Raw genomic sequence first — 17,183 nt, 5'->3', positions numbered from 1 at the left:
TTCGTGTAGTAAATATTATTGTCTATTAATGATATTAATTAATTTTGATTGTTATCAATTTAAACATTTATTTTTTATTGATATTTGATACTTATTTTAATGTACCTATGTAATATAAATAATATAATACAATATTGAATACATATTTTACATCGTATCTACTTAGTACTTGTTTGATATTTAGTTATTTTTTTCTTTACTGATTGATTACTTAGGTGCATCCCCAAGAGTGGAAGGAGGGAGGGAGAAATGGGGTATCTGCGATCTGCCTACCTCATAACAAAATTACCCTTTTTGTTTACAAAATATTAATGATCAATGATCAAAATTTCAGTTTAATAATTAATTTTATGAGAAGAAAAAATTAGAACCTACCTAACCACATAAATAATTATTATCTATGGATAACCATAATTAAACAAAAGATGCGCATATGCATAGAAATACACAATTTAATATAAATAATATAATTTATCGATTTGGAAAAATAAACAAAAATAGAATTCAAAATACAAATAATATAGGTATGTACCTAATATTAAATTTTACTTATTTATTATTTTTAGGATTATTTTATTTATTATTTATTATTTAATTACTTCTATTACAATTAAGAATTCTATGATCAAGTAGGTATCTACTATGTATATAATTTATTTATTTTTAATCATAATTTTTAAATTAAAATATAAATTACGTTATCAATATTGAAACTTAAATAAAGATTAAACTTTAAAGGTATATGTACTAAATAATGCTTTTTTATGTGATTTTATTTGTAATGTAGTCTCTCATAATAAAGTAAGAATGATTTAATTTCTTTCAAAATTTTGATAAAATAGTAATTATTGATTTTAAAAATAGGTTTACTCTTTTAAGATTTGTTCAGGAATGCCCTTGTACTTACTTCAAAAATGCCTTTGTCTCAGTTTTTAATAAAAGATTGTAGAAATGAGAGTTCTAATAAGCCACTTTAAGTTAAAAATCCAAAGTGAAAATTTTAATTTGTTTTTTAGAAACGCCGATTATGAAAAAACAGTTAGGGTAGAATTCAGTGAAGAAGACCAATTAATGTCAATTCCGATGAGTTTAGTATGATTACTTATAGATTTTTCTGTAAAAGGTTAACCTCGATTTTAAAATAATTTCATAATACTTTTATAACTTAAATTAAATTACTACAACTCAGATATATTATATTATATTTTTTATTAAATTATATAGGTATTTAATATATAATATGCGTTATTCATGAAGCAAATAAAACAGGCAATTGCTGTAATATATAGGTTATAGGTAAAGTAATAAATTATAATATTTATAAGACAATGTCATAGAATATATAGTTTGACAATGCCATTTATTTAAATTTACAGATTCAATTGAAAAAAGAACATAAAAAAACATTTTGGCATGCATTCTTGGGTAATTTGAATTTTCATAATAATCAAAATAATATAATATATTATTAGTATAATACTAATATATACATTTATATATATTTTATATAAAATCAAATACTTTATTATTGATTTTAAAAGTATATTTAGAAAGTATAAATAACAGCTGTTCGAATAAGGTTTTAAATATTTCAATCTAAACACACTATTACAAATTAGTTATTAGAGATCACTTGCTGGCTGATACTCAAGAAATCAATTTGAGAGAAAATAAACAAACACCCATAAAATATAGCTGTGTTTGACTGTCACACGATATTTATATGATTATTACGCCGTGGTTTTGTCAGCTTTATTACTGATAAAACAAAACAAATTGTTTGAAAAAAATGCACAGTCAACGATGGATGTTCACGTCACCTGGTGGAGAAAACGAATACAAGAAGCCTTCAGTCACCCGAGCACATTATGATGCAGTTTTCGAAGCGAAGAAGATGCAGGAGAAAAACCATATCGAGACTGAAAGTGGTAAGTTTCAAATCATCGAAAACGGAGATCGTAATAAGAACTTAAAAGCTCAAATTTTATGGTTGGGGGGGAGTTGGCCAAGAAAGGTAATTAGATCTAGCATAGTGGCTTAGCGGACTGAAGGATTTGTCGTTTAAATCCATATTTTTCTCATGCAATAATAATGTTTAAAAATATATGTTTGTACCAAAGAACGTAAGAGACGCATGCTGGAGGATTTCATGTGGCAACAGATGACCAAAAGGACGTTGGATCAGATTGAAAAGCAACAGCGATGCGCTAATGAGACTAAAGCCTGTAGTACGTACGCAGAGTCCTTTGTTTTACCTGGATTTAAAGTTAAAGAACTGGGTTTTGAAATCGACGAAGAAGTATGTTTTTTGAAAAATCTGTCGTTAATAATAAAAATTACCCACCATAAAAGTTATACACCCAAATAGTGGTATATTTAGACCTTAATTTGGAGGAGGAGTTTAAATTTAAAAATTAAGTGCCTTAATACTGGCCAAAAAGAGTATTTCAGAACAAATTGTCATGTCAAAAAAAATTTTGAAAGGAGAGGGTTTTAACTTCTATTTTTAGTACACCATTGAACCATATGAACCTAAATATATTAAATATATACTAAATTACCATATGATCTAACCTACATACACAAATAACTTATCAATCTACTTGAAAATCTGCCATATTGATATATAATGACTTACTTTTTTATTAGTTTAGATAATTTCGGTCTAAACAGTGTAAGTGTTTTTTTTAATAAAATATTAATCATAAATTGATAACAATAAATTTTACATTTATTTTAAAATTGTAAAGTATGCATTTATTTTGGTTAAAATATGCAAAAATATGCCATTAATATGTATACGTCAAAAGATATGAAATAAATACTTAAAAAAAAATCATACATTTTAAAATTAATTAAATAATATTCTTAATTATTCATGCTATTCAAATTTATTACATAAAACAATTACATGGTGTTTTACATTTTCAAAACTGGACGGTCTTTAATTAGACTTTAATATATAGGTATACCTTCACTAGGTGTTTTTGAATATTGTCAATACATACTGTCTCATGATAAAAACGTCTAGTAACAAAATATACCATAAAATATACATTTTTCGCGTTTTTATAGTCGAAATATGTAATGATATTAATTTTATTTAAAATATGCAATAATATGTATTTTGTCAAAAATATGCAAAAATCTGCAAAATAAAATTACCACTGTTTATTTCATCATGAGATGATTCGTGGACATTGTTCACAAAAGCAATAATCAGAAGTTGCAAAAAAAATAAATCGTTGCACATAAATTCTAGCCCTAAATTATAATATATATATACATTATATAAATTATACAACATTGTAACAAGGAATTATTTTTTTAGCTTCAACAAAAATATCCACTGTACACCGATATGGCAAAGTCGTCAAACGTAAGAGACTTAGATACGATTAAAGCAAAAAATCCTATACATAAATCTTATACAAAGTTATTCAGAAAAGACAGTCGTTTTACCAGTCGTCTAAGTAATCCAATGGATATTCATGCTCCAGTTGAGCCTGGTCATTTCGCGTATATCTAATAAAATTACTTTATAATAAAATGTTATGCTTATTAGTTATATACTACCATGTTATGTAAGTGTAACATAACGTAATAGATCTTTGAGCATAAGCAAAATTTTTTATTTTTTTTTTTGGGGGGGGGGAGTTTATTTCTCTAGAAACGAATTTAGTCCCCAAGATGTAATAGAATATATATCAAAATTTATTATTTTATTATCACATAATAATTTTTAAAATAATATAATTTATTATATGCATTTTTTAAAATTGATATAAACATTTTTTTTTTTGTCAACATCATCAAAACTAAGTTTTCAACCACAGATTCTGTAATCTATACATTATGCTTATCTGTTAACTAATTACCTATTTATATTTGTTATTAAAAATATATAAAATTGATTAAAATTATATTATTAGCACACTATATTTTGTCTTATCACCCGAAACATAGTAAATTTATGTTCAGTAGAATTAATTTTGTGTTGAGTAAATTGAACAGTTATTAAACAAAAAATTAAAATCATTTTTTATCTATATTTGTACGTTGTATTTTTTATAACCTTTTTGTTAGTTCTGAGTAGCTACGTAAAATATTAAACTTTAAAAATAATCATTAGATCATAGAAAGATTAAAATATCGTAGAAATAAGTGAACATATAAACTTATAATTTTTTACTTTTAAGCTTTGATAATTGGTCTATTAGCTCTGATATTAAAGTTAATAATATAAAATTGTTTTTTTTTTTCACTTGAAAGTAAATTTTCTATGTTACGCATGGATCAAACCATCAAAGAGAGAAAACAAAAAATATATTCTTATAAGTTGTAATATTATCTTAATTCATGATATTGTCCATTGTAATTTATTTTCTTTTTAATTTTAGTTCGCATTATTTTATTTCTTATTGGGTGTTTTAATTTATTCTGTTGTAGATGGCTATGTTGTGTGTACTGAGTAGGGTGATAATTCTATACATTTTAACGGGAAAGAATAATAAATAAAATGTTGTTAAATTTAAAAATTGTTTAATGTAAACTAAAGAAATATAATATGGTGGGCTTAATCTTCGTGGGCCTATTAAAATAAACTTGTTTAGTTATTCCATCAAGAAAAAAAAATTGAACTTACACTTATGGCTAACATCAGTGAAAATATAGACCAATCGATTTTGTTAATTAATTTAAGTTTTTAAGTTATGTCAAGTATCCGTTAATCGTTAATCACGCGTGTGTTGTCGAGAATAGAAACACAATGATATGAGTGATAGGGGTGATCTATATTGGCATATTGGCTATTGCTGTAATATAATTTGAAAAATATATAATAGGTTTACCTAGGCATCTAGCATTTAGAGGACACCATATTCGCATGTGTGTCTCCGTCTTACATACCTACATATACAACATTGCAAATATTCGTTGAGTAGAACACATTACGTGTTGTTAAGTTTAATATTAGAAAGAATTTACAAATTATAAAAAATAATGGCGAGGACATTATGTGTCATAGCATTGATCTTTTTCGATATTTTAATTTTTAAGCTAGATGTGGGCATTTTAAATTTGTGAAATTTTACATACTCGATCATATCTTGGTTAAAAAATAAAATAACAAAAAAAAAAAAAAAAAAATCAATGCTACGACACTGATAATGTTTTCAATTTTAATTTAGATAATAGGTAAATTCTATCTAATATTAAATCTAACAACATGTAACATGTTCTACTGAGTGAAAATCTGCTATATTGTATATACTTAAGACGGAGAAAACACATGCTGGTGTGGCATCCTCTTAATGTTTTATTCCTTCAAATTTGTAAAATCTATAAAACTAAAAAAAATGCATATATTATATTGCAGAATAAATTACTTAAATAATTGTTTTGTTCTAATTTTTTTTTTTTTTTTTTTGCTTTTTATTAGAAAATTGTTCTAAATTAAGTGTGTCATATATTATTGAATATTAATATATTTCTATGCAATCAGTAAAATCTTTCAAATTCATTGTTCTTCAAATGAAAATCTAATTTAATTATTATTAAAAAATTATAATGAGGTGCAAAGCTATATTCAGCGTTGACTGGCATCGGGCAACCTAAATTTTTCGAGCCCCTTATTTTTGATAGAGTTAAACCTAATCTTTAAAAGAAATTTTTTTTTTTGTTATACACAAAAACTGATAATTTTATTAATTTATAAACGATCATACGGGGATACAATGTTAATAAATAAATAAGTTCTAAAAAGTGGTTGGGGCCTGTTTGATGTTTCTTCAGCTGGGACATGTCCAGATTTTTCATTTTTTCGTATGCATGGTCCCCTTTAAATAGATTCAGAGGCGGAAATTTTACCCGAGAAAATTGGTCTGAGTGCTCTTTATAAGTTCATTTTTTTAAGAGATATACTGGCTACATATAAATACTTTTTTTTAACCATTTAAATAAATTTATTTACTAGTATAATATTCTGGTATAATATGCATATTATTTTATATTATTACTAAAAGAAACGGTTAGTTAGAAAGTAGAATTGACATACCATATCGACGAATATATTAAATTTAATATTTTAATCTATTCTATGATGCCTCCAACGAACTAAATAGTGTTTTCAACGATTTACATATTATAAGCCATATAACACATAACATTTGAATAGTTAATTAAGAAATTATCTTGTTCCATTTTTACTGTATATTCAAAACTAGTACCTTAATTTTAAAACAATTTTATACATAAATATATATATATATATATATATATTATGTATATGATATATACATGAAATACATTTCAAAAATAATACTTTGGAAAATTAATTTATTATGAAGTAATTTATACTTTAATAAAATTAATTTTATATTAATACTAAATAGATATTTATATATAAAAATGCCATGCCAATTATCAAGCTGGTTAGAGTTTTAGCTAGATAATTTTATTTACAAATATGTATGAAATAAAAAAAAATGTTTTACGTATACATTTTTTGTGAAGTCATTTTAGAGCTAATAAATGCACAATGAACAAATAATTATAAAAAAAAATAATTTTTTTATGGTTGTGAGGGAGAGTGATAAACCATTATTTAATCATATTTATATCATTGAGAAAATGAGAAAGTTTTAGTTACCATGGTTTTAGCTATACACTGAGGCTTATAGTAGCCATTTATTATCGTTTCGTTTAATTGTTTTAATATTTCCTGCAATATCCAGGTCCCAAGTCTACTAATCATTAATGATTGTATTATAAATGTATAATATGTTAATGACTTAATATATGATTGACGGAAAAACCAGAGTGATACATGTGTTCGTTTTTAGTAATGTTACAAAGTTAATAGATAATAGTCGTACTCGTACATTTGTTGTGGCGTGTAGGTACTCCTAATTCCTATAAATCATTTTTATTTTAAATTGTAATTTACAATAAATACAATTTATAACTCATAATATCGTTCATTTGCTCTATAAGACATTTCGTTGAAATTAATATTATTGTTAATAGTCATTACTCATTAGTCATTATATGTTATTATACTATATAGTTTTTTAAGATATAAGATGTTCATAATTTATTATTTAGTTGTATTCGAATGTATAACAGACATACAGTAAACATTCCTATTGGCTATTGATATAATATCCCTATACACAATTATATAATATGTTATAGTTACTTATGCAATATTTGTGTACTTCAGTTAATTAAATATTTTAATATGTAATTAAAACGAATTAAATGATTAAATTTATTTATTTTTATATTATACCTTTATACGAAATAATAGGGTTTTGATGTATAATTTTTTGTCTTTGACCTTTGTTCATATTTCATAATATATTCCACTTAAACTTTATTTAATGCAGTTGAATATATTATAATTTACACACGTGTTCGTATTATATACGTCATAATGCATACTTCAATTAATTAATACTGCTCATCGGTTGTTTTCTCATTATATTTATATTTCTTAGTAGAGTTCATCTTGCATCGTCGATATAGTCTTTTATTCACACCGTTTTGGGATTATCTATTCATTATTATCATTGTTTAATTAATATAAAAAAAAAAAAAAAAAAAAAATAGAATAAAATAATATGTTATAACTAATATTCAATCAAGCATTCTTATAAACGGAGTAAATAACATAGATCTTCTGTTTAGTCAGTATCTAGTTCAGGCAAGTCATATCTACTGATTATTACATTGATAACATAACATACTATATTGTAAAAAAATGATTAAATATTAATTTTATTTTTTTCTATGGTTATGTATAATAATAAATTAAACTATTAAACTATTTTATGCATAAATAAATAAATACATATAATTTATGTATACATAAAAATAATTTATGAATTTTCGAAGAATAAAATATACACTATAGTTACTTGATTACATAGGTTTAACCATCAAAAAATATATGCGCGCATAATAACTCTAATAAAAGATGTAGTAAATATTATTAAAAAATATAACAATTGATATTATATTATGTTGCATAGATTAGGTACACTAATTTTTTATAACCGTCCTTATTAATATTCAATTTTATCAAGGTTATCTTAATATATATATTACAGTTAATGTAGTTGTAGCTGATGTTTGTTATAATAATTATAAATAAGGTGTCTAATTAGAGGTAATATTATTGGTAGATTATTTTTACAGTAAACCGAGCAAGTTATTCGTTGTATAATTAGGTAAAAATATTATGATTTCATTTTACTTTCAATAATAATTTAATAATATTATGATACTTGCAAGGTATTTGACCAAATTTGAACATTTTTGTGAAATATAGGCTGAAGCATCTTATTAAAAAATTAGAAATACCAATCAAGTGAAAGTAAAAGAATAACCACGTTGCCTTTAAATAGTCTTATAATGTTAATGATAAAACACTTATTAATGAGTTATGCTTGTGAGTTATGAGTGTTATGACTAATGAGTTTATGACTTAAGGTACATAGAAGTTTTTTGTGTAGGATTTTAGTAATATAGGTTTTAGTCGTAGGTAGCTATGTATAAAGTGTATTTTAAAATGAATAAAGAATTATGATCGATCTATTTTCATACAGATATGATAATAGTATATTAGTATATGATGAAATTTAACACTTATTATATAGTGTTAGTACAGAGATTTTATTTCTTAATGTTATTAATATTCTGAAATTAGTACTTACTAAAATTTCTCTTCACTTGAAGAGAATATGAAATATTATTTAATATAATAAAATCAGCGATTGTGTTTTTTGCAAAAAAAAAAACAGAAAAAAATATTTGTTTAATAAATTAGTTTCAATATGATGATAATATAATATTATTATGAGTAGGGATCCGAAGTCGACGCATTTTGTATTTTTGATTGGAACTTATTAGACGATGCTCTTTTGGCCATAAATTTAATGTGTTTCATAAACATGTGAATCTAAATAATATAATTTTTATTTGCACTTCTTGCATTTTTTGGTTTTTTACTTTTTAAGTCACATTTTCCCTGTTAAGTCATTTTTTTGTCATTTTTAGGTTCTATTTTCCTTTTTAGTTCAATTTCTTGTACTTATAATTAGATTTTGTCAATTAACATCTTTACACGCATAGTTTTTGTTTAACACTGTCTGTATATAAGTACCTACATCAAATTTATATTTTATAAAATAATATTTTACACAAGTTGTATACGGGTTGAGTAAAGACAAAGATTCGATAGAATAAGGTAATTGCTAGCTGTCATTTTTACTTTTGACAATATAAAATATGCTTTAATAGTACAATGTAATAATAATTTTTATTATTATAAATATTCTTTTTTTTTTTTTAAAAAAAATGTATTTTTACTAATTTTAAGCAAATATTTATAATTTTTTATGTTATTTTTTGTGATTTTTTTGTGATTTTTAAGTCATATTTGCATTTTTATAGGTCATTTTTTAATATTTTTAAGGTCATCAACTTCTGAGCCCTAATTATGAGTAATGATAATGCGCTATTGCGGCTTCAAAAATGCCAAAATACTATTATAAGATTTATATGTAATAAAAAGTGGAGAACAAAAGACTTATTTGAAGAACTTAATGTACTCAAAATAAATAATTTATATATAAAAACCTGCATCATATACCTAAAAAAACATAACTTATTATTGCTTACCTCGTCAAAACTATGTAGACATACAGCTAATAACTTCTCATTAAAATGGCCTAAAAAACGGGGTGTCGTAAGATGTTCGAATTTGTTGGAACTCAGACACATAATTTAATGCTCTAAAATGTGGCCAATATGTTCCTACTGATGTTCAAAAGAATAATACCCATTGGCTTATTCATAAATACGAAGCAAAAAACCTCAATAGCATTATTAAATACCTACATTGTAAACTTCCATTTTTATCTTAATTGTTTGTTTTATTTTATCTTATTTTGCTGTTAAAAGTCTTAGAAAAAGTAATATTATAATGAAATAATTATATATATTATAATTATATAATTATAGTTATAATACTAAGAATACAGTAAAACCCGCGGATGCAATTATACGGTCGCTGTAAATTGCGTCCCGATTCAAATTTTTTATGTAAATTGCGGCCCGGGTATATTTTATACCTACATAAATTGCGGCCCCGGTATATTATATACATACGTAAATTGCGGCCCCGTTACAATTTAATATATTTGCCTACTTAAATATTTTTCATTGTTATGTAAATTACATTAAGGGTTGTTATTAAATTTAAAAAAAATACAAATACTAATTTACCAAATACTGTAAATACTGTAGATCAATGTAAAAACTCGTGCAAAATATTTCGATCAAATGCACACTGGCGGCTAGTAATATTATATAAGTGAGCATCAAGTGATATCCTTATCAAACAATATTAAAGATAATATAATTAGCCGACCGGAAATCGGAATATCCTGGGCCGCAATTTACGTACATTTCAAATATATCCGGTCCGCAATTTACGTATGTATAAAATATATTCGGGCCGCAATTTAGATAGTATATATAACTATGACCTTTTTTGCGAGACGCAATTTACCAACTCCGAATTATACATGGGTATTAATTATTGAACTTGAGGACATCTACAGTTAAGAATTTGGAAAGTCTAGATACTTAGGTAGCGATTTATTTGAATTATAAAAGGAGGGACTTTTTTTTTTTTAAATAATAAAAACTATTCAATTACTTAATTAATATCAAAAAAAATAATAATAACTTGTCAAACTTGATTTTTTTGAGGCTAAGTCTGATTGAACCCCCCTTTTATATAGACATGAAGTTTTCATTATATTGTCATAGATACAATACAACCTATTAGTACCTAGCCTAAGTTATTTTTGCATTAAAAATTGTATATAAGAATAATATAATATAAAAATATGTTCTTACTTCTCTCAGAGTCAATAATTTCTTTGATGTTTAATCATACAAATAAAACATATAGTTATGTACTTAAACAAAGTCATATTTAAATACTTCTTGAGGTATTTATAAAAAAATAGTTAGCATAGCGTGCTATACTTGATATTTTCTCTATTGCACGAAAAAACATTGAATCGCATATTATATTGGAAAAAATGTATCAACGAGGTTACTATGACAATTTTACGAAAATACTGATAAAGAAAAAAAATTGTGAATTGGTTGTTTTTTGGTTATTATGGTAATGTAATTACTCATATTATTCATCGGTTGCTAGGGAAAACCTAGATATAATAACGCAAAATTATAATTTATAAAATTAATTTAATTTTTGTTTTTGTTTAGATGACATGATAACTGTAATAGTCAGTAACAAAAAAAATGTTATTGTATGTCACATATGGTTTTGGATTAGATACAAAAAAATTGTTTTATGAACATTGCAATTACCATATCAACCAACCATTAACAATATTGAAATTATGTTTATCAATTAGTTATATTGATAAATCATTATTTTATTACTCGTATATATTAACGAAATTGCGCTTAACATATTTTGGGTTACAGTAGCTATGGCGTGCAAACATTAACACACAAAAAATAATAATTTGTTAACCGATTTTCAGTTACGTTTAAGCTGTGCGCACGGAAAACACATTTTGCATTCAAATTTTATGGGTCCAATTTTCTAAATCTTTTATTTTATTTCTATAAAATGAAAAATTCTATCACTGTTGTAAAATTATTAAGACCATTTACGCGCTGTGTTTGGTCGTTAAGCAAATATTGGAGTGATCCAAAGTGATACGTTCAAGTGAATTTGTCCCGTTTACAGTTTGAATTATTTGTATACAATTTATGATTTATACTTATAAAAGGACCTAAGCTGGGTTAAAAAAAAAAATTAAAATTTTCAATTGAAAAACAGCAACGAACAACGCAGATCGCGCTCGCACCGGTCCCGTTCGGTAATGAATCATTTTATTACGTTACGCAGTGGCACGTGCGACCGCCGACCGTGCTATGTGCAATGCGAGTATCCGACCAGTCTGCACGATGACTCGGCCGATGTATCACGTCGTTTGTCGGCGTCGCGTTGACGCTGTTGCCGCCACTACCGCTGTTTTTCGGAAGACGATGGTCTCTCCGCTGTTTCTACTTTTGTTATTGGTGTTCTCTTTGTCGTCGTTTCCTTCGGCCGCCGCTGAATGCCCGTCCAAATGTATGTGTTTCAAGACCACCGTCCGTTGTATGTTCTTGCATCTCGACCAGATACCCGACCGCATATCTCCGGCTACCACCGTGCTGTAAGTGTCTATAGAAGATATTCCCAAAGTTGGAACGCCGGGTGTTAAGCTTTACCTGGGTATTGCGAATTATGATTCAACTGATGTGTTACGCTAGTGATGTATTTGTTGATGACGAGGAGGGGGGGGGGGGGAAAGAGGAATTTTTCCGTTCTGTTATCAAAGGAAAACTATATTAGGAACTATATTGTCATAATTAGTATTAAAAATCAAAATATAGATAATAATATTTAAAAAAAAATTGTTCCCCCCATAACTGAAAATTTGTACTTTTTTCGACCACAGCAATTTTTTAAACGTCCTCAAGACCCCAATTGTACTCATCATAAATTACAATTATAATTATTGTTGTTATATTATGCCCTAAAGAAAAATTTAGGAACAGACTTGAATATTAATTATTTTCGACAGAACTATCAGGTGCAGTGATTTTATATAAGTTGACATACTTCACAAGGGTAGAGTCTCGAAGATTTTTGTCATTATGATAGTTGAGGAAAAAATCAAAAAACTAATTTAAGTGAAATTACAATATTATTCTAGGGAAAAAGTTGATTGTGGGAATGATGTAGTGAGTTTATTAGTTAATCTTTCGCATTCACGATTATCATTTACCAACAACTTTAAAATATTTAAAAAAAACTCAAGGAAAGATAAACGAAATGATTATTAATTTAAGATTTATAGGTATCTAATTAAAGTCTTTAGAAGTTATCAAGTTATTTAAGAAGACGTTATGTCGCTATACCTTCACATGGGTTGTCTACGTTTTACTAACATACAACATAGCAAATGTGTGTTTAATAGAACCAACTGTGTGTTAACTTTAATATTGGAGTGAATTGACCTGTTATAATCAGAGTTAAAGATAAGAATATAAACTTTAAAGTACAGTTTATGTTTTTATCTTTAACTTTTATAATAGGTTAATTTACTCTAATATTATCTTTTATAAATCTAACAACATACAATGGATTCTATTTATAGGCAGAGCTAGCCTTTGTGTTCAAGGGTGCATATATTTCTGGAAATCTTAACCCTCTTCACAATAAATATTGTTATTATAATTTATACTGTACTTTATTATGTATTGCATTTTGTAAGATAAATCACAAAATAAAACTATTAAAAAATTATAAATAGTCAGGTTATAGCAGTTATCTGTATCATATATTATGCATATTAACGAGACTAGCTACGTTTAGAATCTAAAAGCGTAGTGTGTAAAGAATATTTATTTTATTTATGGGGTGCCATCGTATTATCCTGCACACCCCTAGCTCCACTTATGGTTCTAATAAACACAAATTTGCTGTTGTATGTTTGTAAGACGGAGATATCACATGTAACGGTAGCGTCCTCTTAAGTTATAGTATTAAAACGATATGTTTTTTATATCAGTATCGACGATATCTGACATCGATTTTGATTTTTAAAAACGTAGATAAATTGAAATATTAAAATGTACATTATAGTCTATACTAATTGTTTCATGACTTGTAGAAAATGTGTTGAGTATCAAAATATGTAAAATACATTCTCGCATTTGCATAAAACAATATGGGTTATTAAACACAATTTATATTTCGTAGAAATGGTCCGGAACACTTCCCCTTTTTATTTGTTTAATGTGTATTATTGTTTGTAATATTATATGCCATAAGTTAGGTTAGAAAATCTATTTTTGAACGTTGTTTAGGGATGTCTTGTGGGAATCATTATTTCAAATCTAACTTTATAGGTAGAAGTTTAACAAGAAAAATTTCTGAGAATTTTCGTATTGAATTGTCAAACAATGAGTATTAAAACTAAAGATTTAATGTACTTTGAAATCGTAAATGGATTTGAACCGATTTAAAATTTTGAATAACTAATTTTTCCACTTACGAGTATTTATCTAAAAAAGTATAATTTATTAATAAATATTCAAAAATGTATTCAACATTTTTAAAGTAAAATTTTGATTAGTTAATAATGTTTAAATGTGTTTAAATATTATTTGTAGGATCTATTAAGACAAGATGAGGGATCTAAACTTGTATTCCATTCAGAGTAATCGATCAGTATTATATCAGTATATAACATGTATACACGTTGGAAATAAAGTAGATAATTAAAAAAAGAGACCATATTTAGATTACTTCCAAATATTATTTTAAAATATCTTAAATATCCTACCAATAAGTGGAAAATTTTCTTTTTTTTAGTTACTTAACAATTAACTAAAATATCAAACAACCGTAATATAACGGTTTTCAAATTTAAAATTACAAAGATAAATGAGATAAAATACATGTTCAGAATTCAAATTTTGAGTCTGATGTCTAGCCGACAGCTGTACACATATAATATAGGTAGGCCGTAGGTGCTTACCTACAATTTATTATTTTTTTCTGCTCAAATGTGTGAAATTAGTAAATATAGGCTTTAAGACGCATAGTAATAAGAATTCACAAAATCTTTAATAATTCCTGGTTTTAAGCATAACGTTTATGAAATTTTAATACTTTTATCTATATAGTAGGCATATGTATTGCCGAAGCAAGTAGTAGGTATATTATATTATTTTCCATTTTTGTTGCACGTACATTGTACATATTATAATTTTAATCAATGACGAGTGAGAACCAGCATCAAAATGATTATGTTGTTGTTATTATTTTTCAAAATCTGTGTATAATGTATACACATTATGCTATGGTTTATGTTTATACATCAAGATTAAAAGTATACAAAGAACATCTGGAACAATAATATATACGAAGTGTATATTATGTTTTGAAAAGTATTTAATTTATGTAAATAGTGATTTTTCTTGGCATTCATTGATCAATCGTCTATGTCTAAAAATCTAAATAATTGTACTAATTTGGTATTATGAGTTTACGAGGTATGATTAGTAGCAGTAACTATATTATAGCCAATATCTATGTCTTATAAATATTAAAATTGATTATTAATTTATAAACACTAGTATTTAAGTATTTATAATCAAAGATTGTATGTTACTACTATAACATAATTTTCATAATATCATAGTGTCTTGAAAATTATTTTAAATCGTTTACTAACAAATATTATAATTTATTTTTTTTAATCCATACGGACATTAGTCTGATTTATAATGTAGTAATAATATAATATTAATAACAGTAATACAATATAATACTATACAAGTAAAAATAGATAATAATAGTAATATTATATAAATAGAATTCAAATAGAATTTAGTATACAATAAAATAAAAAAAAAAAAATTTAATTTTTATATAGTTGGGAAGTAAAATGAGATAACGAGAGCAAATTTTAAGTAATTTTTTTTATATAATATTGTAATATTATGCATTGAGAATGTATATTTTCAACAAAAATTAATTTTAAAAACTAAAAAGAGTTTGAAATAATGAATATCTAAAGGGTGTTTAAAATTGTTTTGAGATTTAATTTATTGATTTTTTTTTTTTGAATTTGTAACATAAAGAACGTGTAGATTTACAACGTAAAAACAAACTACGATCTATATAATTATATTTTATGTAAGGATAAGGTATACAATCGATTTTAAATAATCTAACACGTTTATAATAGTATAAATGTAATAGGTATAATCATTTGTGCGTTTTTATCAATCAAAGAAATCGTTGAAGTGGTCTATTGTAGGTAGTAGGTTTTAATGCACATTATATATCATTTTACATTATGTTTTTGATGGGTACAGTCTACAGATGGTTTTGTATAATAGTAAATTAAATTAATAATCACGTGATATAGCGTATCAAATACTATGATCACGGTAGGAATTTATAAAACGTTTTTGAAGAGGTTTTTTCAATTAGTATATTAAGTATAGAAATAATATAATGAACCTAACATATGAATAACTTAATCTGTAGGTTATACGAGTCATTACGAGAAATAAAAAACACTGAATACTTAGATACAGGAGTAGGTATATCAAGTATATCAGTATATGTCGTATAGAAATAAATTATGATTAATTGAGTGAAATGCCAAAGGTATGCATTAAATTAACTAAAACTAAAATATTCGACAACTTAGTTGTATTGTTGGAGAACTATAATAATTAAATTAAATTTATAAATGAAACGATATAATGTAAACTACATAGCTGTATAAATATTAAATAGAAATGGTTTGTGGTATTTACGTATTTAATAAGATGAGGGCATAAATGCATACGTTCAAATACATTTCTAATTGTTAGGTTATTATCTTCACTGTGACTGTGGTGAATTGCACAATTTAGACTTGCGAGATATACCTACAGTATTAGCTAGTACAAAACCAAAATAAGGTTTTTCAGAATTAAGAATAATAATGATCAGCCAGCCGCGAGCTGGTGGAACTAAATTATTCCAATGTTTAGCCATATAGGGGTTGTCGAGTTGAATCTTGCATCATCAATCATCATCGCATATACTAGTATTTCTATCATTCACGAAAAAGTGTCGAATCATACTCCCACTAGATCCACTATAGTCATTATGATAGTTCCCGTATTATATCAATCAAATCCTACAATCATGGAGACCATGGAGTTCTGACATTTATACTTGATAATATTATGAATTATGATCTATGACGTACTTTCGGAATAATAGTTGTCTATAAAAAGTTATTATTTTGAAAAATATTTTTAGCTTTGTTTGCGCAATCATAATATTTATTAATATATTAACATGCGATTATTATTAGTACAAAATACTATTGATTAAGTAAATTTAATCAATGATTATTTCTAGCTTTACATTACATTATAGTGTAATAGCTTATAAGCATATTATTAAAAAACAATAAGTTAATTAAAGTGATTAAATAGCGCCAAAAGAGTTACAGATAAACATTTTTATATACCTATATATCTATGTATATAAAATTCAATAAAAATTA

The 17,183-nt window shown here is 25.3% G+C and overlaps 2 protein-coding genes across 3 annotated transcripts in view; both read left to right on the top strand.

Annotated features, from left to right (window-relative positions):
- Nucleotides 1-1,388: 1,388 nt before the first annotated feature.
- LOC112599750 lies at nucleotides 1,389-3,682 on the top strand. 2 transcript variants are annotated; one of them, XM_025346808.1, is made up of 4 exons: nucleotides 1,389-1,425; nucleotides 1,620-1,928; nucleotides 2,121-2,299; nucleotides 3,332-3,682. In XM_025346808.1, exons 2-4 carry the CDS (start codon nucleotides 1,790-1,792, stop codon nucleotides 3,527-3,529), a joined length of 516 nt encoding a protein of 171 aa, XP_025202593.1. In that variant the 5' UTR covers nucleotides 1,389-1,425; nucleotides 1,620-1,789; the 3' UTR covers nucleotides 3,530-3,682. The 2 variants fall into 2 exon arrangements, with proteins under 2 accessions (XP_025202593.1, XP_025202592.1); XM_025346807.1 differs by lacking the exon at nucleotides 1,389-1,425 and having other exon boundaries at nucleotides 1,572-1,928.
- Nucleotides 3,683-11,993: 8,311 nt separating this feature from the next.
- LOC112599665 (peroxidasin) overlaps nucleotides 11,994-17,183 on the top strand; it is a 29,322-nt gene continuing 24,132 nt past the window's right edge. Inside the window, exon 1 of the mRNA XM_025346669.1 lies at nucleotides 11,994-12,272. Coding sequence (XP_025202454.1) covers nucleotides 12,022-12,272 — 251 coding nt within the window. The 5' untranslated portion in view covers nucleotides 11,994-12,021. The remainder of the gene's footprint in view (nucleotides 12,273-17,183) is intronic.

Source organism: Melanaphis sacchari, unplaced genomic scaffold (genome assembly GCF_002803265.2).
Source record: "Melanaphis sacchari strain LSU unplaced genomic scaffold, SCAv2.0 Contig54_pilon_pilon, whole genome shotgun sequence".
In the NCBI taxonomy this organism is placed as follows: Eukaryota; Metazoa; Arthropoda; class Insecta; order Hemiptera; family Aphididae; genus Melanaphis; species Melanaphis sacchari.
This window is presented reverse-complemented; position numbering and strand designations above follow the sequence as displayed.

Bases quoted from the DNA above. Each gene is read 5' to 3' on its own strand.
- LOC112599750 (XM_025346808.1), top strand. From the start codon at position 1,790: ATGCACAGTCAACGATGGATGTTCACGTCACCTGGTGGAGAAAACGAA. The intron at 1,929-2,120 runs GTAAGTTTCAAA...TTTGTACCAAAG, and splicing joins CCATATCGAGACTGAAAGTG to AACGTAAGAGACGCATGCTG. The intron at 2,300-3,331 runs GTATGTTTTTTG...TTATTTTTTTAG, and splicing joins GTTTTGAAATCGACGAAGAA to CTTCAACAAAAATATCCACT.